Source organism: Tupaia chinensis, unplaced genomic scaffold (assembly GCF_000334495.1).
Source record: "Tupaia chinensis unplaced genomic scaffold, TupChi_1.0 Scaffold000458_2, whole genome shotgun sequence".
In the NCBI taxonomy this organism is placed as follows: domain Eukaryota; kingdom Metazoa; phylum Chordata; class Mammalia; order Scandentia; family Tupaiidae; genus Tupaia; species Tupaia belangeri.
This window is the reverse complement of record NW_006159967.1, coordinates 879,655-906,292: the sequence shown is the minus strand read 5'-3', so window position 1 is coordinate 906,292 and position 26,638 is coordinate 879,655. Positions and strand designations below refer to the sequence as shown.

General features: G+C 40.1%; 1 protein-coding gene across 3 annotated transcripts in view; it reads right to left on the bottom strand.

The window, feature by feature from the left end:
* Positions 1-2,337: 2,337 nt before the first annotated feature.
* Positions 2,338-26,638, bottom strand: part of MTRF1 (mitochondrial translation release factor 1) — a 44,150-nt gene continuing 19,849 nt past the window's right edge. Inside the window, exons 7-11 of one of the 3 annotated variants that reach the window (XM_006155501.3) lie at positions 25,777-25,949; positions 20,209-20,326; positions 13,442-13,578; positions 10,629-10,727; positions 2,338-2,654 (exon numbers count right to left, since the gene is read on the bottom strand). In XM_006155501.3, coding sequence (XP_006155563.1) covers positions 2,541-2,654; positions 10,629-10,727; positions 13,442-13,578; positions 20,209-20,326; positions 25,777-25,949 — 641 coding nt within the window. In that variant the 3' untranslated portion in view covers positions 2,338-2,540. Of the gene's footprint in view, positions 2,655-4,782; positions 4,840-10,628; positions 10,728-13,441; positions 13,579-20,208; positions 20,327-25,776; positions 25,950-26,638 lie in introns of those variants that run through there. The other 2 variants (XM_027774584.1, XM_014590535.2) reach the window with 2 other exon arrangements.

Below are 26,638 nucleotides of genomic sequence, written 5' to 3'. Positions count from 1 at the left end.
GAGACAGAGAGACAGAAAGTGAGAAATCACTCCCCGGGGGGATGGCCATGCCGCAATCCCTTCTCCTCCATTCTCCTCTTGGGATCTTGGGCACGCACGCACATGCGCCCGGTATGAATTTAAGCCACCAGGTCCGGGACTCAAACCACAGTCGACCACATGGGAGTCCAGCGACATAGCCATTACGCTAACTGCTGGTCCCCAAAAGATCCCACCCTTTTTTTTTAGGAGAGGTTTTTGCTATAGGGCGTGTGCGCTTGCCAGACAGAGAGAGACAGAGAGAAAGTGAGAAATCACCCCCCAGAGGGGATGGCCGTGCTGCAATCCCTTCTCCTCCTCCATTCTCCTCTCGGGATCTTGGGCACACACGCACACAAGCCCGGCGTGAGTTTAAGCCACTGGGTCCGGGACTCGAACCGCGGTCAACTTTGTGGGAGTCCAGCAACATAGCCATTACGCTAACTGCTGGTCCTAGGACCCCACCTTTCAAAACCAAAGTCAGATTAGGTTTCCATGCTCTTCCATCCTATTCCAACCAGCTTTCAACATATGAATTTTTGTGGGACACATTCAAACTAAAGCAATATCCTAAACTTTGAAATGATTAGTCATTTTTCTTTAAATAAGGGGTTTAAAATAAGTGTATAAATCAAATATCACTAAATTTTGCCAAACTTTCACGTAGCAGTAGATGAAAAATGCTTAAATTAATTCATAGATGATTAAAAAAAAGACGTATAAAGAGAACAGTGATGTCTTAAATCACAGTTCTGTTTTTTAATGCCAGAGAGCACATGCTCACACACGAGAGACAGAGACAGAGAGGGAGATAGAAAGGCATCCCCCCCTCCTGGAGCTGGTAAAACTTCAATACTTTCTTCCTCCATCTCATCAGAATTCTGGGCAGGCCTGCCTGTGCACAGTATATTTTTCAGGATTAGACACAGTGAGTCATATGGGCTCCAGCTTCCTCTGCACAGTGCTTAACTGCTGTGCTCCAGGGCTGGTCAGCACAAAATCAATACTCAATACTTTATTTTTTTCTCTCTCTCTCTCTTTATTTATTTATTTATTTATTTATTCATTCTTTCTATGAGCAAGATAGAGACAGAGACAGAGAATGCAACAGGGTTCTCATGCCACGATCCATACCCAGCCTCTGCCAGCCTAGATCACAGGCACACAAGTACAAGCCCAGCACATATAGAGACCCTGGGACACAAACCCAGGGTTTCCCTCTTTTGTGTCCAGAATTACCCAAGTCACCAGCTGACACTTTTCTCTTTTTATTGATGCATCCTATTCTCTACTTGAAGAGTTAGATTATGCTTTACAAGAATCTTAAACCCCCAGGTCAAGAAATGCAACTTTGATTCATTAAAAAATATATTTGTTGGCCAGCAGGTGGCAGGGTGGTGAAGGTGCTAGATCCCATGTAGCTGACTTCATAGTTTGAGTATTGGACCTGGCAGCCTGAAATGTGTATATGTGCATGCCCAGAATTCCAAGAGGCAAAATGGGGGAGAAAGAATTGCAGTGTAGCTATTCCCCTGGGGGAGGGGGTGATTTCTCACTCTCTCTCTCTCTCCAGCAAGTGCAAGTACCCTATAGCAAAAGTCTTAAAAAAAATTATATATATCTAGATAGACAGATAGATATGTCAGTACTGTGTACTTACGGCTCTACGTTATGCTATTCATGAAGATTTCCACGCTTCAGTTGTTTTTTTGCTTTTGTTTTTGTTTAAGTTTGCCAGAGGGCACACGCACTCATCAGAGCAAGAGAGAATGTGAGAAAGCACCCCCTGTCCCCCAGTCCCCAATAGGGAATGGTCATGCCACAATCCCATCTCCTCCATTTCTCTTTCCTTTGGGGATTTTGGGCACTCACACATATACCTGTCACTGGTCCACACTCAAACCACACAGTCAGCCACATGGAATCTAACCACCTTGACCACCATGCCACTGACTAGCTCTTAGTCTGCTTTTGTTTTGTTTTGTTTTTTTAGAGGTTTTTGCTATAGGGCATGTGTGCTTGCTAGACAGAGACAGAGAGAAAGAGAGAAATCACCCCCCAGGGGGGATGGCCATGCTACAATTCCTTCTCCTCCATTTTCCTGCTGGGATCTTGGGCACACACACATATGTGCCCGGCGTGAGTTTAAGCCACCGGGTCTAGGAAGTGAACCATGGTTGACTACATGGGAATCCAGTGACATAGCCATTACGCTAACTGCTGGTCCCTTAGTCTGCTTTTTAAAAAGTTTATTTATTTATTACTTCCATGAGTGAGAGAGACAGAGACAGCACCCCCAAAAGGGTCCTGATGCTGTGATCCATCCCCAGCCTCAGCCACACCTGATCATGGGCATGTATGTGTCTGGCACACTCATGGAGCTCTCCGGACAGGACCAGAAGTCTTCCCATGTGGGTCAGCTTCACGATGTCACACCTTACCACTGTGTCATCTTTTGGGCCCAGGCTGCTTTTTGATACAGGTCCATTTTATTTATATATTGGTAAATAATAAATGGCCATTTATTTTGCTGACTTAAGGTTTTTATCCAAAAGTTCAATAATGGCTTCTTCATCTGCTGATTGAAGTAGTCTCTGAATTAGCTGATCCAGACACTTCTCACCACATAAAAATTCCTGGTGAAAGAGTAAGTTATTAAGAATCTGATTATTATAAATGAAGAAAAAGTTAAGTGTATGCTTATTTCACTATTTATGGCCATTATTTTATAGCAACAAGGAATTATTAATGTTTTAGAATATAGTAAGTACAATCACTAACTTAGGAGGATTCCACTTACAGTGTTTTTGTTTTACGTAAAAAAATGAATCCAAAGAACAAGTGGAAAAGAAAGAATAAAATAAAGAACAAGTGGAAGTATATTCTTTCATAAATTGTTTAAATTAACATTTTGTTTTAAGATCAGTCTTCTGGGATTTGGACATTTCCAATAACTCTGGAGTCAGCAAAACAAAGTGATCTGAACAGACTTGAAATTGACCACCTTCTTCTCTTTAAAATTCATCTGCTTCGTTTTTTTATTTGTAGAGGTTTTTTCCTATAGGGTGCATGTGCTCGCCAGAAAGACAGAGAGAGACAGAGAGATAGGAAGCAAGAAATCACCCCCTAGGAGGGATAGCCATGCTGCAATCCCTTCTCCTCCATTCTCCTCTCAGGATCTTGGGCACGCATGCACATACGCCTGGCATGAGTTTAAGCCACCGGGTCCAGGACTCAAACCGTGGTCGACTACATGGGAGTCCAGCGACATAGCCATTACACTAACTGCTGGTCCCGACTTTTATGATAATATATTTCTAGGTTTTCAAACTGTTTTTGGGAGGACATATTTGCTGAATCCTCTTATCTTCTTTTACCATAAGAGTACATAAAAGTATGGCTTATTCTTGTCCTGAAAGTTCTACCCATTTCACTCATATGTTACTTCCCAAAGGCAAGAAAGACTGAAATGCCTCAATCCTGTAGTCATTTTGTTGCCACATAAATGTGCATATTACTTTTGGCCAAAGCCTTTGGCTCAGGTTCACAGAAAACCTTTCCAGACAAGTCCAGTTCACCCTTCTCAAGTCAACTCTTCAACTTTAGATTACTTAATTGGTAAGTGGTTTATGAGTTTTTTCCCCCCTCATATTGGAAACACAGTGGTTTTAAGATGTAGAAATCTTATGTAATTAAAAAATATTTTTGTTGAAATATTTAGAGGTGAAATGTCTTGAGGTTGGCAACTTGCTTTCAAATGGTTCGATATTAACACAGGTGTCTAAAAAATGAGGTAGAGAGAAAAAGAAGGCAAATATAGCAAAATGTTAACAAGCGGTGAATATAGGCATAGGCTCTATAACATTCACTGACTTTAAACATTACGTACACTTGAACATTTTTTAAATAAAAAGTTTAGGGGCCAGAAGATGGTATGGAGGTTCAGGTGGATGGATCCCACATGGCCAGTTTCGTGGTTTGAGTGCCAGACTCAGTAGTTTGAAAACTGTGCTGGACAGGGAACCAGCAGTTAGCGTAATGGCTATGTCGCTGGACTCCCACGTAGTCGACCACGGTTCGCGTCCCGGACCCGGTGGCTTAATACTCACGCCAGGCGTGTGTGTGTGCGTGCCCAAGATCCCAAGAGGACAATGGAGGAGAAGGGATTGCGGTGTGACCATCCCCCCTGGGGGGTGATTTCTCGCTTTCTGTCTCTATGTCTCTGTCTGTCTGGCGAGCGCATGCGCCCTATAGTGAAAAAAAACTCTCCAAAAAAAAAAAAAGAAAAGAAAAAGAAAACTGTGCTGGACGTATATGTTTATGTGTGCCCAAAATCCTGAGAAGAGAATGGAAATGAGGGGATAGTGGCATAGCTATACCCCCACGGGGTGAACAAAGGTTCAGGAAAAAAACAAAAACAAAAACAAAAAAAGCGCTCAATTTTTCTTTAAATAATTCCACTGGATGAAAACTGTTTCAGTTAGTTGTTCCTATAGTATTCCCTACCTTCCCAACAGTTTTTTTCTTTTTCTTTTTTTTTTTTTTTTAAGAGAGATTTTTGCTATAAGGCAGGTATGCTCACCAGAGATGGAGAGAGAGATAGTGAGAAATCACCCCAAGGGGGATGGCCACGCTGTAATCCCTTCTCCTCCGTTCTCCTCTCGGGATCTTGGACACACACACACACACACACACACACACACTCACATACTCAGCGTGAATTTCAAGCTGCCATGTTGGGACTTGAATCATGGTCAGCCATGTGGGAGTCCAGTGACATAACCATTACACCATCTGCGGTCCCATCCCTACAGTTTTTTCCTAAAGAAAAAAAAAATGAATAAAATAATTAATTTAAGTACTTTTCCTGTGCAAAAGAAATCCTGTGTACTAAAGTTGTTGTAATCAGTGAATTTGTACATTCTCGTATTTTAGGAATGCTCAAACTTTAGACATTGACTTCACAGGAATACTTTTTTTGTAGACAAGGTATGCTACATTGCAGTCTCAGCTTCCCAAGTGGCAGGGATGACAGGTGCGTGCCACCACACACAGCTGTTTCAGAAGGTTCTTGCTATGTTTCCAAGCTGGTCCTGATCCTCCTTCCTCAGCCTTCTAAGTAGCTGGGATTGGAGATGCACACCATTGTGCCTGGCTTTAATGGGGAAGAGAATTGAACCTGGGCTTTTCATGTGGCCTTGACCTGCTGAGTAGCAGCATCAACCAGAGTGTCCTATCACAGGTCACAGGGAGGCCAGAACTACTTTAATTTAATGTTGGTATCTAGAACACAGAACATTTAAAGTTCTGATGTAGGTATAAATTAATTTCATGTTTAGTCTTTTTGAATGGTCTTACTACCAAACTTTAGGTACGTATACACATCCATCTCTGGAATTAAAATGTAAGAGAAAAAATATGTTTTAATATCTCTGTATTCTCCCAAGTACCAGCATATAGTAAAATCTTAAACTCTAAAGTTAAACAGAAAGCAAAATAAGTATGATATAATTTTAAAATTAAAAATTATACCATCTTTTTATTTTTGGAGAAGTTTTTGCTATAGCTCGCCAAACAGAGACAGAGAGACAGAAAGCGAGAAATCCACCCCCCGGGGGGATGGCCACGCCACAATCCCTTCTCCTCTATTCTCCTCTTGGGATCTTAGGCACACACGCCCGGCGTGAGTTTTAAGCTACCGGGTCCGGGACTCAAACCGTGGTCAACTACATGGGAGTCCAGCAACATAGCCATTACGCTAACTGCGGTCCCTAAAATTATACCATCTTGAGAATAAGAAATTGTTTATAAAATCCGAGTACCTGGAATGCAAAGTATTATGGTATGCCACAGTGACTTCATCTTTGGAATGAATGTAAAGAAGATTATTACTCTACAGGATATTCTCAATACACTCAAGAGTTCAAGTGGATTAGCCACAGCGCTAGCAATACAAAGATCAAAGGTGTACGAGCCGTAGTTCTAACTTTCAGAAGCTGACAGTGTAGAGAAATAGCTAAACAAGCATCTGAAATCAATACAATAAATTTAAAAATAAAGGAGAAGAAAGCAAGGGTGTGAGAAGCCACTGGTTTTGATAGGAAGGCAGCATCAGGGAAAGATTCAGGAGAGCCCAGCCCTGTAGCCCCATAGTTAAGGGAGCTGAATCCCACATGACCAACCGCAGTTAAAATACCAGCGCTGGTGTCCTGAGAAAACACACTTGGCGTGTGTGATGTATGCTGAAAATTCTGACAGGATGGAGAGATGGAGGAGAAGGGACTATGGTGTGACCATGCCCCACGGGTGGTGGTGGTGGTGGTGGTGGTGATGCTTTTTCTCCACGTGTGTGTCTCTTGGGCAAGCATATATGCCTTCTGGCAATTAAGAATAATAATAGTAATAATAAAAAGATTAAAAAAAAATTGAATTAGACCTTAAAGGAGAATACTATTTCCCCAAATAGAGTTAAACAGAGAACTGAAAGTCAAAAGAATGAGTATTAAGCAAGGCTAAGAGGGTCAGCTAGATCTCACATGGCCAACAGTGTGATTTGTGTCCCAACCTGGTGGCTTGAAAAAACATGCCAGTTGTGTGTACATGCATGCTTAGAATCCCGACAGAATGGAGGAGAAGGGATTGCAGTATGGCCATCTCCCTTCCAGAGTAATGTCTTACTGCACCCCCCTTCACCACCTGCCTCTCTCTTGCAAGTGCACACACTCAATGGAAAAAAACTAAAATAAAAAGAAAGGCAGGGAAAGAAAGCACATGTAAGTCCCAAGACAAGGGGAAATTTTCAGTGTAACTGGAATATAGAGCAGGAGGAAATAAGGCTAATGCTAAAAAATTTGTATAAGAACTCAGACCTGGAATAAAAATGTGAAACAATATAGCATATAGTAAACTGTGCTTATTATCTAGATAATAGCATTTAAAAATAAAATTATCTACAGGAGAAATCATAATAAAAATATTAGATGATCTCTCAGAACCCACGGATAGGGACTTACCGAGCTGCCACTTCCACCCTGAGGAAGAGATTGAGCCAGAGGAATAAATGAATGTGGGAATTCAAGTAATCAGAATTCTTTCTATCTACTTCTGATTTTTCTTTTTTAAGAGGTTTTTGCCTTAAGGTGCCTGCATTAGCTGAAGAGAGAGAGAGATAGTAGGAGGGAAAAGTGAGAAATCACCCCTCTGGGGGGATGGCCATGCCACAATCCCTTCTCCTCCATTCTCCTCCTTGGATCTTGGGCACACACACACACCTGACATGAGTTTCAAGTCACCAGGTCCAGGTCCAGGACCTGAACTGTGGTTGATCATGTGGAAGTCCAGTGACATAACCACTATGCCATCTGCTGGCCCCTGATTTTTCTAATTTTTGCTTTTTTTCACATATGAGCTTCATTTTTTTCACTGAGAACTGCTTTCACTTGTGGCTGAAAATGTGGCTTCTAACCTCATAAGCTTTATACGTTTCAACTTCAGTCAGCCAGAGGGAAGAATGACCCTCTTCATCTACAATTGAAAAATCCTGGAGGGGCTGGCAAGTGGAGTGGTGGCTAAGGGTGCTAGACTCCCACATGGCCGACCATGGTTCAAGTCCTGGACCTGGTGGTTTGCTTTCTCACATTCCCTCTTTCTGTCTCTCTCGCTCTGTTTCCTCTCTGGCCAAAATTAAAATAAATAAATAAAGTTAAAATAATTAAAAGAAAAAAAATCCTGGAAAGAAGTCATCGACTGGGACTGGTTTAACTGTCCACTCCACACTAATCAATTATTGTCTTGGGTCAGGATCACAATCATGTAAGAAAAGAGCTCCAGTAGGAACGACATGGATGGAGAAGGAAGAAGGGCAAGTTCTGGAATAAGGGAGGAGAGCTGTGCAAAACGTCGCACAGATGCTCACTCTCTCTCCTGTCCACCCTTCTATTCTGCCCACCAGCTGTTGCCCCGGGTTAAGGTTCCTCCCTCTTTCCCAGCATCCCCTATAATGTTTCGGTTCCTAAATTATTCACTCCCCCTAGTCTCATTACTGTCTTTCATTCATATTTTAATATTTCATGACAATTACACTTTTTCCTTTCACTAATAGGGAATGCTTTCTTTCCAACAAGTTGGTTAGTGATGATCATAGCACACTAATGTAATTATCTTTATTTCTGAATCAGGCATGCTAGTTTGGTTAGCAATAACATATTAGTATTTAGGTCAAAGTCAGATAGTTTGTAACTCTAAAAGCCAGTCACCTTGCCTCTATTTCATGACCATACCTACATACCCAACTAAAAGATACAACTGACAGGAGATTATAGCCGTCCCAGGGCAAATCATCACACTGGGGGGTGGGGGGTGGGGAAACAAGTGAAGGAATATGTTGTAATTAGAAAAATATGGCCAAACATGTTGGTTAATATTGTGTTTCCTGAAAGGGAAATTAGGAAATATTTTCTTTTTGAAATGCCTACTATGTTCCTATGCAAGATAGCTTTATAGTGCTGAGAAGACAGAGGAGGTGGTATAAGATGCACAGAAATTTATAACACAGACATTTCGCTTGTAAAATTAGGACTTTCATTTTGAATGTAGAGTGGTACAGAATCAAGTGAAAGATGCCTTAGGTATCACATGGCACCAAGGAAAAGGATCAAAACTTTCTGTCACTTGCCTTTTCCATGTTCTTTATGAGAACCAGTTTAATTCTCCCTTTAGTGGTAGCAAAAGGCAAGTTTTTCTGTTCTTCATCAATTACGTATTAATGACAGGATTTGCGTAGGTTAATATTCTAACAATCTTGACATGGTCTTTTCCCCAAAAAGCATATTTATAATACCTGAATCTAATGAATAGAGATCATAGTAAGAATTCTCCAATGCCCTCCTGGTGTACACACCTGGTATAATTTCCTTCTTTAAGTGTAGACAAAAACCTGTGAATATAGTATAATGGACTATCCCTCCAGTGATCTGGTGACTGATCAGCTGATCTGAGTTAACTGAAAAGAACGATATCCCAGTCAATTTGACCTGCTCAGGTGAGCCCTTACAAGGGCTTGAGCATTCCTACAAGCAGATATCAAAGTGGGAAAGGGCTCTGGTGAGAGTCACAGGGAAGTCACTTCTGGCAGTATTTAGCTGACTGCAAATAAAAGAGCGGAAGCATCTGTCCTACAACTCAAGGCAATGAATTTCGCTGATGACCACAGGAGTTTGGATGAGGACTCCAAACTCCAGAAAAGTCTGCAGTCTGGTTGATGCCCCGATTTCAGCCTTGTAAGATGCTGAGCAGAAGGACCAGAAATTGGCCTAATGATTATGTCACTGGACTTCTATGTAGCCAGCCATGGTTTGAGTCTTGGACCTGGTGGCTTAAACTCACTCTGGGAACGTGTGTGTGCGTGCCCAAGATCCAGAGAGGAGAATAGAGGAGAAGGGATTGTGGCATGGCCATCCCCCCTGGGGGGTGATTTCTTGCTTTCTGTCTCTTTGTCTTTTTGGTGAGCACACGCGCCCTACAGCAAAAACCTTTCCAAAAAAAAAAAGATGCTAAGCAGAGAACTAAGTTCAGTTGTGCCTAGATTTCTGACCTATAGAAATCATGAGATAATAAATGGGTATCATTTCATAAGCTTCTAAGTTTGTAGTAGTTTGTTACTGAGCAACAGAAAACAAATACACATGCATGAGGAGACTTCAAAAAGTTCATGGAAAACAACATTAATGTATGAGTTTATTTTGGTGCATAGTTTTCTCATAGTATACATTTTATGTATGAGGAGACTTCAAAAAGTTTATGGAAAATGCATATTATAAAAAAATATTGCATCACTTTCAATATTTTTGTTTGCACCAAAATGAACTCATACTGGAACCAGCAGATGGCATAATGGTTACGTTGCTGGACTCTCACATGGTTGACCGTAGTTCAAGTCCCAGATCTGGTGGCTTAAACTCACACCAGACATGTGTGCTTGTGTACCCAAAATCCTAAGAAACAAAATGGAGGAGAAGGGATGGCAGCATGGCCATCACCCCTGAGGGGTGATTTCCCACTTTCTGTCTCTCTATGTCTCTCTGGTGACTGCACGTACCCTGAATAAAAACCTACCAAAAAAATTTCAAATTTAATTCCATTTTTCTACGAACTTTGAATTTTCCTCATATGTATACTGAATATATATTAAGACATTGTGATTTCATAACAAAAAAATTTGGAATTTAAAAAGGCAACTGTTGGGGCTAGTAGATAGTATAGTAGTTAAGGCGCTGGACTTCCACATGGCTAACTGTGGTTTGGGTCCCAGACCTGAGGGCTCTCTTTCTCTCTCTCTCTAATCAAATAATAATAATAATAATAATCAAATAATAATAATAATAATAAATAAATTATAAAATAATTTTAAAAACACAAAAGGTAACTGTTTCAAAATGGCATAATGATCATGCCATTTTATCATAATAAAATGTTTGCAAATTTTAGGGTACTAACATAAACTGCCTTAATTATTTTAAATTACATGGTAATAATTTTGACATAATTCTCTAGAATTTGACTATACTTTCTTTGAAAATCAAAAACACAAAAAGCAAACTCAATACTATTACCTTAATATCACGAACTTCACATGCTATTCTGTGGTCAGTGACTCTATCCTGGGTGAAATTATATGTCCGAATTCTCTCTGACTGGGCTCTGGTTCCCACCTGTGCCATAAGAGAAAGCAATTCAGACTGCATAATCACAATTACCTTCATTGCAATGGATAAAATACTTGCAAATGACTTTTCTATTTTAACAGTTTACGTAATTTCTAAAGGTCATATACACAAAGTTACAGGAATAAGAATAGGCAAAACTTAATGTTTAAGACTCAACTTAATGTTTAATGTAGAGGTTGGTTAAGGAATGAATGTTTCTTTGATACTTAAAACTAAATATTTAAAACCAAATTAATCATCTTTTACCCTGATCAATTTTTCCTCCAGGTTTCTATAGATGACATTACTGTGTGTTCCCATCTATCCAAGTAGGAAACTCAGACATTCTGCAATTTAACAAAATTGTTACAGGTGCTTACTGTGCAGGCTTTGACATAACTGGGTCATCAGAAAGCATGACGTGTTTTCTATGCAAAAAATGCATAATGACCTTTCCAACGACTCGATAGATGCATTTCCAGTTGGTTTCAAGGGCCTCCAATTTATTCTGCCCTTTCCATTTCTATTACCATTCAAGGACTCATTACACTTACCTATACTCATGCCAAAATCTCCTGATCAGGCTTCCACTTTCCTGCCCTGCTTAGTTTTCCTAAAGCACAGTTTTCAGATAAATTGTCTTTTTGGTTCCTTCCTGTCTACTAAGCAGACACAAGTCAACTCAACATACAAGGTATTTTATAATGTGACCAAGCTTCCAACATTATTTCTGAAAATGAATCACCCTCTGTAATGCCACTTATAAAACCGTATCGTTATCATGTATGTGTCTGTTTTTGCTGCTAAAACAAGTTGAAGATGCCCTTCCCTAACACTCCTACCATCTTTGCCGTTCTGGTCTGAACAATTAATATATGTTGTCTTCCTTCTTTGAAATCCCTTGCACTTGACATTTCTTCATGGCACACCACCATCGGTCTCATGCCACACTTACTTGTATTCTTCTTAGTCTCATCTCCCTACCCTCCTCAGCTTACGATACAGCACTTTCTCCCCAACACTTTCACTTCTTAAGATTAAAAAAAGATGGGAACAGCATATGGCGTAATGGTTACATTGCTGGACTCCCGTGTAGTCGACCACAGTTTGAGTCCTGGAACTAGTGGCTTAAAACTCACACCAGCTGCATGTGCATGTTTGAGTCCCGTGCTTTCGACCACCACACCACCTGCTGGCCCCCATTTTCAATATCTTAAATCATACAAAATGTTGTTTAGTTAAAGCAATGACATTTATTCATTTTTCTTAGAATTTATCTATTTATATATTTTAAAAAAAAACATTTGCTAGAGGACGTGTGTTCATAGAAAGGCAGAGAGAGAGTGGGAAACCGAAAAAGCACCCTCCAGAGGGGAAAGTCACACCATAATCCCTACTCCTCTGTTTCTCCTCTCGGGATTACGAGCGCACATGCACACAGACTGGTGTGTTTTTCTTTTTTCTTTTTTTCTTTATTTGGAGAGGTTTTTTTCGCTATAGGGTGCGTGCGTTCGCCAGACAGACAGAGAGAGACATAGAGACAAAGTGAGAAATCACCCCCCAGGGGGGATGGTCACGCCGCAATCCCTTCTCCTCCATTCTCCTCTCAGGATCTTGGGCATGCAAGCACATGTGCCCGGCGTGAGTTTTAAGCCACCGGGTCCCTGACCCCAACCACGGTAGACTAGGGAGTCCAGCGACACAGCCATCACGCCAACTGCTGGTTCCTAAGACTGGTGTGTTTTTCAAGCTGTTGGATTCAGGACGCGAACCATATAATCAGTCTTATGGGACCCAGTTGCCTTAACCACCATGCCACTGGCTAGCCCTGTTTTCATACTTCATAAATAACACTACACATGTGCGCTCTACACATAAATAAAAAAGTACCAAAGGCATATACTAAAAACTAAATCTATCTCCTACCCTGTTTCTAGAGTCCATCAGTAGAAAGTTTTTGCAGTGCCCTTCATATTTGATCCTACATGGAATTAAGATAAAAATATACATTTTAAATAAAAAACCTGAAAGCTTCTTAATTTCGAAAGAATGATTTTACCTTTCAAACCAATTTCCACTTAACGAAGTTATGATAAAAACACTGGAGGAAAATTATCAGAATATACTCTTTAGTTCATATATATTTTACCTACACATTTGTAAGCTGATATGGTCAGGTATAGTTCATTAGTCTACATAGTTAATGCTTATGAGAGGACTTCAAAATGTTTGTAGAAAAACTGAATTGGTGCAAAAAAAAAATTGAAATACACACATAGCATTTATTTTTTTAAAGATATTTTTGCTATAGGGTGTGTGCACACACCAGAGAGACAGAAAAGTGAGAAATCACCCTCCCCACCCCCACAAGGCCATGCCACAACCTCTTCTCCATTATCTTCTTGCGATTTTGGGCATGCATGCACATGTGACTGGCATGATTTTTAAGCCACCAGGTCCAGGACTCAAACCATGATCAACTATGTGAGAGTCCAGCAATGCAACCATTAGGCCATCTGCTTGTTCCCCCAAATCCACACATTGTTTGTTTTTATAACATGTATTTTCCATTTACTTTTCAAAGGTCCCTTGTATTTACAAATGATTATAGTTTCCTGTGCTCTAAGATATTTTCACTTGAACAAGAACAAACCACTGTATCTTCTACATAGAATATCTTTCTATATAATTATTAAATTATGACACTAAATAAATCTTACCTGCAGTTTTCTAGCACTCTGTTGTTGACATTTATCTTTCTCAATAATCTGCTGGTAGAGTTTAGCTCTCAACACACGCAAAGCTATTTCTTTATTTTTTATCTGTGATCGTTCTTGTTGGCATTCTACTACCAGCCCTGAAAAAGAACAGGGATCAGCCACAGACTGTAGCCTCCACGAGACAGATTAAGATAGAACTGAGGAACATTTGAATGGAGAAATTGATCAGGAACAGATTACAAACGGTAAAAACACTTTAGGTTTAGTGTACTTCAGAAACTGAACCTGGGTTACAATTAGAAAAGCAGTAAGTGGCTGTTTAGATTCTGATACCTCATCTGAAAGCAACAACTGCATGTACTTTTTTCCCCTGAATTCTACTTTTCCCTCTGAGCTTGTCCAGACACTCCACGGCTCACTAAAGCACAAACTACTGCCACCCCTAAGCACCATTGCCCCATTCTTTGTCCTACTCAAGGAGAACTCAGCTGTTTCCCTTTCAGTCGCAAGTGCACCCAGAGCTGATGTTTTAAAATCCAGCTAATCCCACCTAACTGCACATGTTCTGGCTGGCCATCTTCTCTATCTGGGTAGGTTTGACCCACTTGTACCCGAGTTCTTAGCCCAAACCTAGCCTTGAAATGCTGGTCCTTGGGACTTCAGGTGGTGCTGTTCTTATCTTTGCAGCTACCACTCTGAAGGCCTGTGTCCACTACTGCTCCTAGGTATATTAGGAGGAGAACAGGGTTTTTTTTTTTCTGAATCACAAAAACCAAAACCAAAAAACAAAACAAAAATCCTCTATTAACTTAGGCTGGCTACACCAATATGGTAGAAAATATTTTGCTGAATATTTGAAAAATTTCTATAAAATTCTACTCTCCAAACTATGTTTTCTCTTATAAATAGCAGCCTATACCTGCTAATACTTTCAGAAGGGCACCTGGGTTTTACCTCTCTCAGTATAAGTTCATTTTCTGACTGCTTTGCTGTAGTAAGGTGGTTATGCTGAGGCCACCCGCTCACCTCTATTCAGGAGAGCCTGGAGCTTCCTTTACCACCCAAAAGAATATGAAAATTCTTTCAAGACGGCCAGACTTTCCAGTACATTTTTCTTGTTGTCTGCTGACCCATACTGATTTCTGCCTAAAATCTACACTGTTCCTTTCTACTGGCTCAGGCTAGAACTTTTAGCTTAAAATTCTTCCTTACTGGGACCAGCAGTTAGCGTTATGGCTGTGTCTCTGGACTCCTATGTAATCGACTGCAGTTCAAGTTCTGGACCCGGTGGCTTAAATTCACACCGGGTGCATGTGTGTGCGTGCCCAAGATCCCAAGAGGAGAATGGAGGAGAAGGGACTGCAGCGTGGCCATCCCCCTGGGGGTGATTTCTCACTTTCTGTCTCTGTCTCTCTCTGCCTTTCTGGCAAGCGCACGCGCTCTATAGCAAAAACCTCTCCAAAAATAATAATAATTCTTTCTTACCATTTCAGTGATTCCTAAAAGAATCACCTGATAATATACTTTACACTTTCTATGGACGAGTACTTAATAATAAGTACTCCCTCGAGAATAGAGGATTTGGGGAGGAAAGAGCATATACTGAGTTAATTTTAAAAAAAGCTGTTAAAATAAAAAAGTGTTAGGGTTGTTCAAGGACTATAAAAAGGGGGCTGGCAGGTGGCATGGTGATTAAGGCATTGGACTCTCACATGGTCAACCACAGTTCAAGTCCTGGACCTAGCAGCTTGCTTTCTCTCTCGTCAAATTAAGAAATGATAATAATAAATAAATAAGATAAAATAAATAATTCTAAAATTTAAAAAAAGAACAGTAAAAGGGCTTTAAAAGTAAATTTTATCAGCATTGTTTTAATTGAATTTTGGAAGATTTACTAGGCTTTTATAAAGATCATCTTAAAAGCACACCAGGCGCATGCATATGTGCCTAGAATGGTAGATGAGTTAGCAGAGGAAAGGAAGGGGGAACCTAATTCCCTGTACAGGGAAATGCTACCCAGAAACCAGTCAACTTGTCTTGATGAGGCCAGAAAGGCTCAGGAGTTTAAAGTACCAGGTATTTCAGAAGTCAGAGGCTAAAAACAGAAAGCCTGTATGCCAAAGAGAGCCTCAGGTCCCCTCCCTCAATCTGTAGGTGGCAGGAGGCATAGTTTTTGGAGAAATAGATCAGTGACATTCCAGACTTGGACTATCCACAAAGGAGGGCAGATAAAGGCAAAGACTAGAAACAAGAGGGTTAAGCAAAAGGCTGCTTATTGAACAGTGAACCTTGACCTTAGTTTCGAGTATATCCAGGAAGATGCTTCGCAGGAAAAAGAGAAAGATCTATAAACATTAACATTTGGGGATCTCTAATAAAAAAAGCTAATTTAATAGTCTGTGAAGTACACATGGTTAAATGCACTTGGATCTCTTAAAATCTGATCCTTTGGACCAGCAGATGGCATAATGACTATGTCGCTGGACTCCAATGTCGTCGACTGTGGTTCGAGTCCCGGACCCGGTGGCTTAAACTCACATTGGGCATGTGTGTGTGCGTGCCCAAGATCCCAAGAGGAGAATGGAGGACTGATTGTAGTGTGGCCATCCACCCCTGGGGGTGATTTCTTGCTTTATGTCTCTCTGTCTCTGTCTTTCTGGCAAGTGCACGCCCCTATAACAAAAATCTCTCTTAAGAAACAAAACAAAACAAAACAAAAGCCTGATTCTTAAATATGTATAGACAGGGGCTGGACAATGGTGGTAAAATGCGACATAATGAGCCTGACCCACATGAAAGGGTTACCGGTTCAGAGACCTCTCAAATATGCTAGGCACATGTGGTCCACGATCCAGACTGGCTGTGGCTGAGGGTGGGTCATGGCATCAAGATCCTGTTGAGAATGCTGTATCTTTGCTTCTCTCTTACTCATAGAATAAACAAACTTATTTTTAAAAATGTATGGCCAGCCCAAGATTCCTACAGGTTTCCAACATTAAAGTAAGACTGAACAAACAGGGACCAGCAGTTGGCATAATGGCTGTCGTTGGACTCTCAAGTAGCTGACAGCGGTTCAAGTCCCGGACCCGGTGGCTTAAACTCATGCCGGGTACATGCGCATGCATGCCCAAGATACCGAGAGGAGAATGGAGGAGAAGTGATTGTGGCATGGCCATCCCCCCAGGAGGTGATTTCTCGCTTTCTGTCTCTCTGTCTTTCTGGTGAGCACACGTGCCCTATAGCAAAAAACTCTTAAAAAAAAAAAAAAAGAAAAGAAAGACTGAACAAATAAAACTGAAAAAACGAAGACACTGCAGGAAGTAGAAGAAAACTTTACAAAATATAAAATTAATATCCTCAAGCAATAACCTAACAAATATGTACTAACAAAATAAGGAAAAGATACTAAGTGAAAAGAACAATTCTGGGGAAAAGAAAAAGCTCTTGAAAATAAAAAAAAATAATAAAAATTTTAAAAATCAGTAAAAGGGTTGGAAAAAGAACTAAAACACAAACTGATAGACAACAGGAGGAAAAAAAGGAAGAAATTAAATAATAAATCCAAGAAGTCTAACTCCTAACAGAAATTCCAAGCCCAACAAAGAAAATATCACCTAAGAAATTACTGAAGGAGAGATTTCAGAACAGAAAGGCATGAATGAAAAAATCCTTCAGGGGCCAGCAAGTGGCATGGTATTTAAGGGTGCTGGGCTCCCACATGGCCAAATATGGTTTGAGTCCTGGACTTGGCAGCTTCATTTCTCACTTTCCCTCTCTTTCTCTCTTGCTCTGTCCCTCTCTGGTAGAAATTTTAAAAATAAATAAATAAAGTTAAATAAAATAATAACTCTTTAGGGAAAAAGCCTTCAATGTTCCAAGTGAAAATGACTTCCAATTAATGAACGATCAATAAAGTGTAATATCTGTGAGGTGTACGAAGTCTGAAGATATTTATATCTCATGAATCTTTTCTCAAGAAGCCACTTCACAGCAGTTGTTCTCCACTTACAGCTGCCTGTATGCAAGTAGCCCGTTTTTTTCAGGTTGGGAAATTGCCTTTATCTTTCTTCTGTGTTGAGCCCTCCAAAGAGGATCCAAAAGAGAGCTTCACTAAAATGAAGACAAACTAAGAGACATGATATGGAATTCACAAAACAGGAGGATCCAAGTGTTCCAAGTGCACTTATCCACGCATCCATTAAAAAGTCTCACAGACAATTAAACTAGCTTTTTTCATTAGGGACCCCCAAATGCTAGTGTTCATGGGTCTTTTCTCTTGGTTAGTTTGCTTTTTCCTGAGAAGCATCTTCCTAGATACACCTGAGATAAGGTCAAGCTATCACTGTTCAATAAGTAGCCTTTTACTTGACCCTCTTGTTTCTAGTCCTTGCATGTATCTGCCCTCCTTTGTAGCTAGTCCAAGTATGGAACGTCCCTGAGTTATTTCTCCAAAGACTATGCCTCTTGCCATCTACAGACTGAAGGAGGGAACCTGCGGGTCTGTTTGTCATACAGGCTTTCTGTAACCTTTACCACTACGCTTTTCTGGCATGGAGTGTATTTTTCTTGTCAAAAATCTTCACTTTCTGGGACCAGCAGGTGGCGTGGTGGTTAAGGTGCTAGACTCCCACATGGCTGACCACAGTTCAAGTCTTGAACCTGGTGGCTTGCTCTCTCACTTTCTCTCTCTCTTTCTATCTCTCTCCTCTCCTCAAATTAAAAAATAATAAAAAAATAAATAAATATTTTTTTAAAATCTTCACTTTCTGTCCTTCTCTTCCTTTCTCCACCATCATGGCGTGTGGAGTCCACTTGATTCTTCGCCACGTCTTCTCACAAGACTTTCAGAATTAAGTGGTCTCTGACCAAAACACAGAAGCAAAATTGTCTTGTTCCCCAGTGGATTCAAATGAAAACTGGTAATAAAACTCCAAGAGGAGACACTAGAGAAGAACCAAGTTGGGTCTGTGAGGAACTGGACAGCAGAGGGCCCACATATTTATGCTGTACCAACGTCACTATGGTCTTGCCTTATCAAGCTGAAAATGGTCACCACTGCCTGGACACTTGGGGATGTTTTTTTGGGGGGAAAAATGAGGCTTCACTTTGCTTTTAAGTTCTGCATTGGTAGGTTGGTTCAGTAGTAAATATGTGAGAACTTTAAGAAAAAAAATCTTCACTCTCCTAGTAAAAAAATTTCTTTTCCCATATTAGAAAAAAAAAAAAAAGAGCACTAAAATGCAGAAATAAACTAAGAGACATGATATGGAATCCATGAAACAGGAAGATCCAACAGGGAATAAAGATGAAGGCAATTTCCCAACCAAAGACGACCAGGACAAGCTCTGTGCGACAGCCCTGGAAAGCAGCTAGCTCAGAACAGAGCAGGAAGAGGGAGTGTTTGGTGAGGGCATCTCCAGAAAGCCCTGGCCCTGTAGAAAAGGAATCAATTTCCTCTTACGGAGCCTTTGGAAGACACAGAAAGGTTTAGAATCAAAGAAAAGTAAGCAAATGAAGTAACAGTGAGGAAATAATTAAATCTAGGAAATGAAATCATAGTATTCTATCTGGCTCCTCAGTGAACACTATTTACTTATTCATTATAAGAGTAAAAATTAATTTGACCAAAGTATAAATATTTAGAACAGAAAAACAGTATATAAGAGCCAAAATTCTGTTCTACTGCATTAAGAAGTAAATATATAATTTCTATAATTAATCAAAGAGCACTATTTGCCTGTTATTTAGAAATACTGAAGTAATTGTAATAAGAGTTTGAAGTGACTATGGCTAGGAGATGAAAATTTAGTCAATGAAGGATGGAGTAGAAGGGGGGAGGGGAAGAGAATCAGGGAGATGCTGTTTTTACTTATAGGACTTAACCACTGAACTTTTTTTAGGAGAGATTTTTGCTATAGGGTACGTGTGCTCACAGAAGAGACAGAGAACGAGAGAGAAAACAAGAAATCACCCCCTGGGGGGATGGCCATGCTGCAATATCTTCTCCTCCATTCTTCTCTCTGGATTTTGGACATGCATGCACATGTGCTTGGCATGAGTTTTAAGCCACTAGTAGGTCTACTAGTAGGAGTCCAGCAACATAACCTTTATGCCATCTGCTGGTCCTACCACCGAACTTTTAAAACCATATATGTTGGGAGCAGCAGATGATGTAGTAGTTATATTGTTGGACTCTCACATAGTTGACTATGGTTCGAGTCCCGGACCCAGGAATGTGTGTGTGCATGTCTAAAATAACATAAAAAATTTTATTTAATAAAAAGAAATAAAAAAGCAAAAAAAAAAATTAAATGATAGAAATATTTACCATCACATTAAGGACTACAAAACGACCTCATAGTATACCAAAACTACTGATATCAAGAAAACAGCATCGATGCAGCAGGGCTGGATCAAGCCAGCAGTCAATCTATGAAGTGGCAAAGGTCCATAGCATTGACATGTCCAGTACTATTTCTGTGTTTCACGTGTACTTAATAGGCTGAGAAGCCTCTGGTTGCTCAGCCCTGCCAAGCACAGCTGGGAAGGTTCTCTGAACAAGTATGTTAACTCTCTGTATCCTCTGACAGAGATATTCTTTCCAAATAGAAGTGGAAGATCAATACGATAAGGCCCTCAGATCTACTACCTCAGGGTATGTGCAAAGAACCAGGCATAACATTAGAACTATCTCCTTCCAAATGCTCAAGAGCGTTATAAGATGCGAAAAAAGGGTCAAAAGGGCAAACGCAGAGGGACTTGCGTACCTGTGGGGATATGGACAAGCCTGACAGCACTATCTGTTGTGTTAACATGCTGTCCTCCTGCTCCTTTAGCTCTGAATGTATCTATCCGCAAATCCTTGGGGTCCAATTTCACATCTACCTAGAACAAAAGGCACAGCATAAGTAACTTGTACACTCCGTGAATACTTTAATACTAAATGCATTCCAAGGGGTTTTGTTTGTTTATTTGTTTGCTTTTAGATTTTTGCCATTAAGGTGTGTGTGCTTGTGGGAAAGAGAGACAAAGAAAAGGGGAAAGTGAGAAATCACCTCTTGGGAAGATGGTTATACCACAATCTCTTCTCCATTTTCCTGTTGGGATTTTGGACATGTACACGTGCCTGGCATGTTTTTTTCAAGCTGCTGGGCCTGGGACTTGGAACCGCTAAGTTGGTCATGTGGGGCCCAGTACCTAACCAACCATGCCATCTGTTGGCCCCAGACTTTCTGTAACCTCTACCACTAATCCAAGGTTTTTTGAAACAAACCAGATTGTTTCATGTTAAGGTAAGTCATAACAACAGACTAAAAGGAGAATAATTTTCATCAGAGAAAGAACCATAAACTTCCTATTCCAGTTGGATGCTAAAAAAAAAAAAGTTATTTAATTTTAGTTATCTTTATTTATCTTTTTTTTAAAGAGTTTTTTTGCTATAGGATGTGTGCACTTGTCAGAGAGAGACAGAAAGCAAGAAATCATGACCCCCTACCCCCCAGATGGGATGGTGACTCTGCAAACCCTTCTCTTCCATTCTCCTCTTGGGTTCTTGGGAAAGCACACGCAGGTGCCAAGCATGAGTTCCAAGCCTCTAGGTCTGGTACTTGAACCATGGTTGGTCATGTGTGAGTCCAACTACATAACCATTAAACCATCTGCTGGTCACAATGATTTATCATTTTTTAAATTTGCTACAGGGCATTTGTACTCGCCAGAGACAGAAAGAAAGAGAGAGAGAGAGATGGAAAGTGAGAAAGCAAGCCACCAGGTCTGGACTTGAACTGCAGCTGGCCATGTGGGAGCCCAGTGCCTTAACCACCATGCCACCTGCTGGCTCTCGGATGCTATTTTTTAAGAATTATTTATTGGAGCTGGCACCCAAGCACATATGCTTGGCATGAGTTTTAAGCTGCCAGATCTAGTATGTGGGAGTCCAATGATGTAACCTTATTATTTAAAAAAATAATTATTTAATTTAACTTATTTATTACTATTTTTTAAATCTGACCAGAAAGAGAGAGGGGTGGGGGGGAGGGGAATGAGAAAGCAAGCCTCCAGGTCCGGGACTCAAACTGTGGTCAGCTATGTTGGAACCTAGTTCATTAATCACCATGCCACCTGCTAGCACCTTGGATGCTATTTTTAAACACCGACTTAGAATGCTATGAAATCACTAAATTAGATAATCTTTCTAGTTTCACCTTGTAGTTACGTTAAATTTCACAGCTACATAAAATATAACATTATACACACACACACAAACACAGGCATAGTTGAATTTCATTATTCATGGAGTCTCTATTTGCAAATTCACCTATTTGCTAAAATGTATTTGCATCCATAAAATCCATACCTGTGGCACTTTCACAGTCACTTGCAGATACACATAGAGTAATGAAAAATCTGAGTTGCTCTACACTTGCACACGTTCCGGAAGAAATTCTGCCTTGTTTTATCTCTCATAGAGAGGTGACCAGAGGACAGGGATGGGGGCTGGGCCATAGAGTGCAAGGAGCTCCGGAGCCAGGTTTCACCCCCAGCTCTGGCACCTGTGAGTGGGGTGGCTTCCGACGTGTCACTTAACACTTCGGAGTCTCATTTTCTCTTTTATAAAATAAAGAGGAGAGAATCTACCAGGATGGGCTGTTTTAGGATTTAAGGTTGTGATCTGTGTGTGTGTATAGATTTAGCAAACACTGAAACATTGCTCCTAGGTCTTCGCTACAACTTTATGGACTAGAACTACTATAAATAATGAGAATCAGCTGTGTGTTTGTGTGGGTGTGAGTTTATTAGTGAACTGAAAGGTGGGTCCCCGCCCCCAGGGATGTGTTCATTTCTAACTCCTGGAACCTTACTTGGAAAAAGGATCTTTACAGATGTAACTGACTTAAAATCTATATCCTAGATTATCCAGATAGACCCTAAATCCATTGTCAAGGGTCCTTATAAGAGACAACTAGAGGGGAGAAGACCATGTGAACTCCAAGGCAGAGTGAAACTGTACAGTTTCAAGTCAATACCCAGAGACACCAGACTCTGGAAGACACAAGGGAAGATTCTCTCCCAGAGCCTTCAAGAGAGCATGGCCACACTGACACTTTAATTTTATATTTCTGGCCTCTAGAACTGTGAGAGAATAAATTACTGTTGTTCAGGGACTAGCAGAGGGCATGGTGGTTAAGTTGCCCGACTTCCACATGGCAGATTATAGTTCGAGTCCCAGACCTGGCAGCTTGATAAATTTCTCATTTTCCATCTCTCTCTGTTGAGTTCACATGCCCTATAGCAAATTTAAGAATAATAGTAATAAATTAATTAAAATAAAATAATTAAAAAATTATTGTTATTTAAAGCTACCAAGTTTGTGGTGATTTGTTATAGTAACCTTTGGAAATATATATATTATTTATATGTATGTGTGTATATACACACACGTACATATACATACATATGTACATACATGTTTATATATGCATATAATGATAACATAACCACATAGAAAAATTTATTTCACACCGTCTTTGAACACGATGCTCTAAAAATACATAAAATTATGTATTTTTGGTAGGGGTAGTCTAAGGACAAAAATGGTAAACATTCTTCAGTTGTTTACTATTAGAAATGTTAGTACTATAATTCTGAAACTATTTTATACATACTATAAAACAAAGACGTAAACATAATTAAAGTGACTATGAAAAATGATTTGTTATTCTAAGTGGGATAGGATATAAATACAAAATAGAAGTTGAGAGGGGAAAATTTTATGTTAAATCTGAACTGGAAATAATCTATGAAACTGTGACTGAAACATTTGCTAGCTCTGTCCACTACGTATAGAAGTAAGGACACTCTGGTAGTAGTGAGCATGCCTACTACCCACATCTTGATTTCTGGGCACATTTCTCACTAAAATGAACTGGGATGATGCCAGGTGTGAGGCAGGATAGTACAAGAAGGGATGGGCCGGGAACCAGCAGTTAGCGTAATGGTTATGTCGCTGGACTCCCACGTAGTCGACCACGGTTCGTGTCCCGGACCCGGTGGCTTAAAACTCACACCGGGGTGCATGTGCGTGCGTGCCCAAGATCCTGAGAGGAGAATGGAGGAGAAGGGATTGCGGCGTGACTATTTCCCCTGGGGGGTGATTTCTCGCTTTCTGTCTCTATGTCTCTCTCTGTCTGTCTGGCGAGTGCATGCACCCTATGGTGAAAATCTCTCCAAAAAAACAAAAAAGAAGGGATGGGCCTAGGATAGCCTATGGTACCAGAAAGCAAAACTCAAAGGCCACTCTGTGGCCTCGTGACAAAGACAGCTGGATCCCATATCGTCAACCACTTGGCTCAAGTTCCTGGCCTGGTAACTTGAGAAAATGCTGGGTACAAGTATATACATGGCCCAAATCCCAAAATAAAGTGAGAGATGGAGAAGAAGGGATTGTGGCATGATCATTCCATATAAAGGGTGCTTCTCTCCCCTTCTCTCTGTCCCTCTGTGGTGAGCGCATGTGCCCTCTAGCAGAAAAAAACAAATTACAACATATATCTATGAGTCTATGAGTTCAGTAAATTAAACTTAGTAAAAATTTACAATGAGATCAAATAAAAGACAAAGGGAGAAGGGAAAATTGAGAGAAGTTAATAAGGAGGAGAGTTCTTTACAGAAGAATGTCAGTTAATGAACGCAGAGGGAATGATGGAATTAGAAAATCACCATCTTGCAACTCCCAAGTAAAAGATTCAGGTGAGGATCACCAGTAGATGTTAAATCCACAGAGCAAAGGTTGTCCGGACAGGCTATAGCACCCTAGAGGTTACTTAGTAATCACAGAAAGAGAAATACAACTTTACAATGAGGTATTTCTGTGGTCATCATCTTAACTAAATGCTCAAATTGCTAAAAGATTGCTAGATATGGGGCACTAAAAGCGGGGCAATCTGGCATTATGTGCTTTCTGATATGATGCAACAAGACTATTGTGGCACCTATGAAGTAGTCTCACTCAAAACATGTAACCTGAATGGAATAGAATATTTAGACATAACTTTCAATATAATACAGGGGAGAAAGGAACAAGTTAGAATTCCATAAGGAAACAAATGAATGCAGAAGTGGGATATTCTATCAAACGGTCTAGACTCTTCAAAAAAGTCAATGTCATTTTAAAAAATTTGGGGAGACTGTTACAGACTTAGATGTGACAATAAATTGCAATATGTGAAACTTGACTGGATCCTGGTTAAAGAAAATAGCTATAAAAATACTTCTGAGTTGGCTGGGGAAACCGTAATTCTTAGATAGCATTATATAATTACAGTTGATTCTACATTGATAATAGTATTACGTTTATGAAGGACAACGTTCTTATTCTTAGGAGACATATGTGAAAGATTTGAGGCTCAAGTATCTGCTACATCCTTCATGGTTCATTTTAAAAACTGAATATATACATCTACATAGGAATCAAGGGGCTGTGAGAAAATGAAAGCAACTGTTGACAATAGGTGAAGTGGTTTTTATGTGGTAGTCCTTCAATTTTCTACACGTTTAAAAGAAAGGCTAGGAAAAGAAAAAATATAGGGAAGATGCTTATATTAAACTAAAAAAATACACAGATCACATACAGATATTATCTCACTGACCTTGAAATATTATCTGTAGAACTCATTTTTTAAAAATTTAATTTGTTTAATTTTCTGTAAGGCATGTGCGCTCACCAGAAACAGAGAAGAGAGAGAGAAAGTGAGAAAGCAAGCTGCCAGGTTCGGGACTCAAACCATGGTCAGCCATATGGGAGTCCAGCACCCTAACCATCATGTCATCTATTGGCTCCTTATTTTTTTTTTAAGCTAAAACGTAAATACAAACATTTAGTAAGCTTTCTATGATTCTGGTTTTTTATCTTCTTAAAGAATTATTTAACTTTATTTATCATCATTATTATTTTTTTTTTAATTTAATACAGGCACTCACTAGAGAAAGAGCAAGAAAGAGAGGGAAAGTGAGAAAGCAAGCTACCCGCACCTGGGACTTGAACTGCAACTGGCCATGTGGGAGTCCAGCACCCCAACTACCATGTCACCTGCTGGCACGTGCTGGTCCTTGATTCTACTTTTTGAAAATAAGTGACTTCTATTTAAAACAAAACTAAACAAAATATCTTGGTCAGGGATTAAAAAGGGCAACATTTCCTGAGGAAGCCTTGAAGACGTCCCGCTAGACGATGAAGTATGCAGCCATGAAAAGAACAGATTGTCCTAGAAGCAAAGCCTTCTTAGCATGATACCCCTTTACATGGAGTAAGTGTTCAATGCCTCCTGTAAGGTTACCTCATCTGGTTGAGGAAGGACAATAACTGACATTGTTCCTGTGTGAATACGCTGCATCCGTGACGACAAGCCCACCTCAGGGATCCGCTGAACTCGATGAATCCCCCCTTCGTACTTCAAATACTTGTAGACATTGTCACCAGAAATTCGGGCAGCTGCATGATGTAATCCACCTAGGAGAAAATTCCAAAATATTAATATAGTCTACTGTGAAAGGGAGCAGGATCCTAACTGACCTTAATCCAAGGCTCTGAACCTAAGTATAGAGCCTGAGAGACCAGAAAGTAGGTATAAAACTATATTTTCCCAGAGCTAGCAGGTGGTGTGGTGGTTAAGGTGCTGGACTCTCACATGGCTGACTGTGTTTCAACTCCTGGACCTGCTGGCTTGCTTTATCATTTTCCCTCTCTCTCTTGGGAGAGCATACATGCCCTGTGGCAAATTAAAAATAATAATGATGATAAATAAAACTATATTTTCCCAATGCAAATGTATTGTATATAAAGGAAACATTTTTATTATTTATAGTTATCGCTGGGGAATAGAATAACACATTTTAAATTCTACTTTTTGTAATCTTTTCTTTCAAATTTTTTATAATAAACATTTTTTCTTTTATAATAAGTAAAAAAATATTATTAGAAAAAAAGAGTCCAGGGTGTTTTCTGCATTAAACTACCCTGTGAAATTTTAAGCTAATATGGTGCCATATAGAAAAGAATGCTCAGGGCCAGCAGGTGGTGTGGTAGTTAAAGGTGCTGGGTTCCCACATGGCTGACCATGGTTCAAGTCCCAGACTTAATAACTGGCTTTCTCGCTTTCCCTTTCCATCTGTCTGGTCAAATTAAAAAAAAAAAAAAAT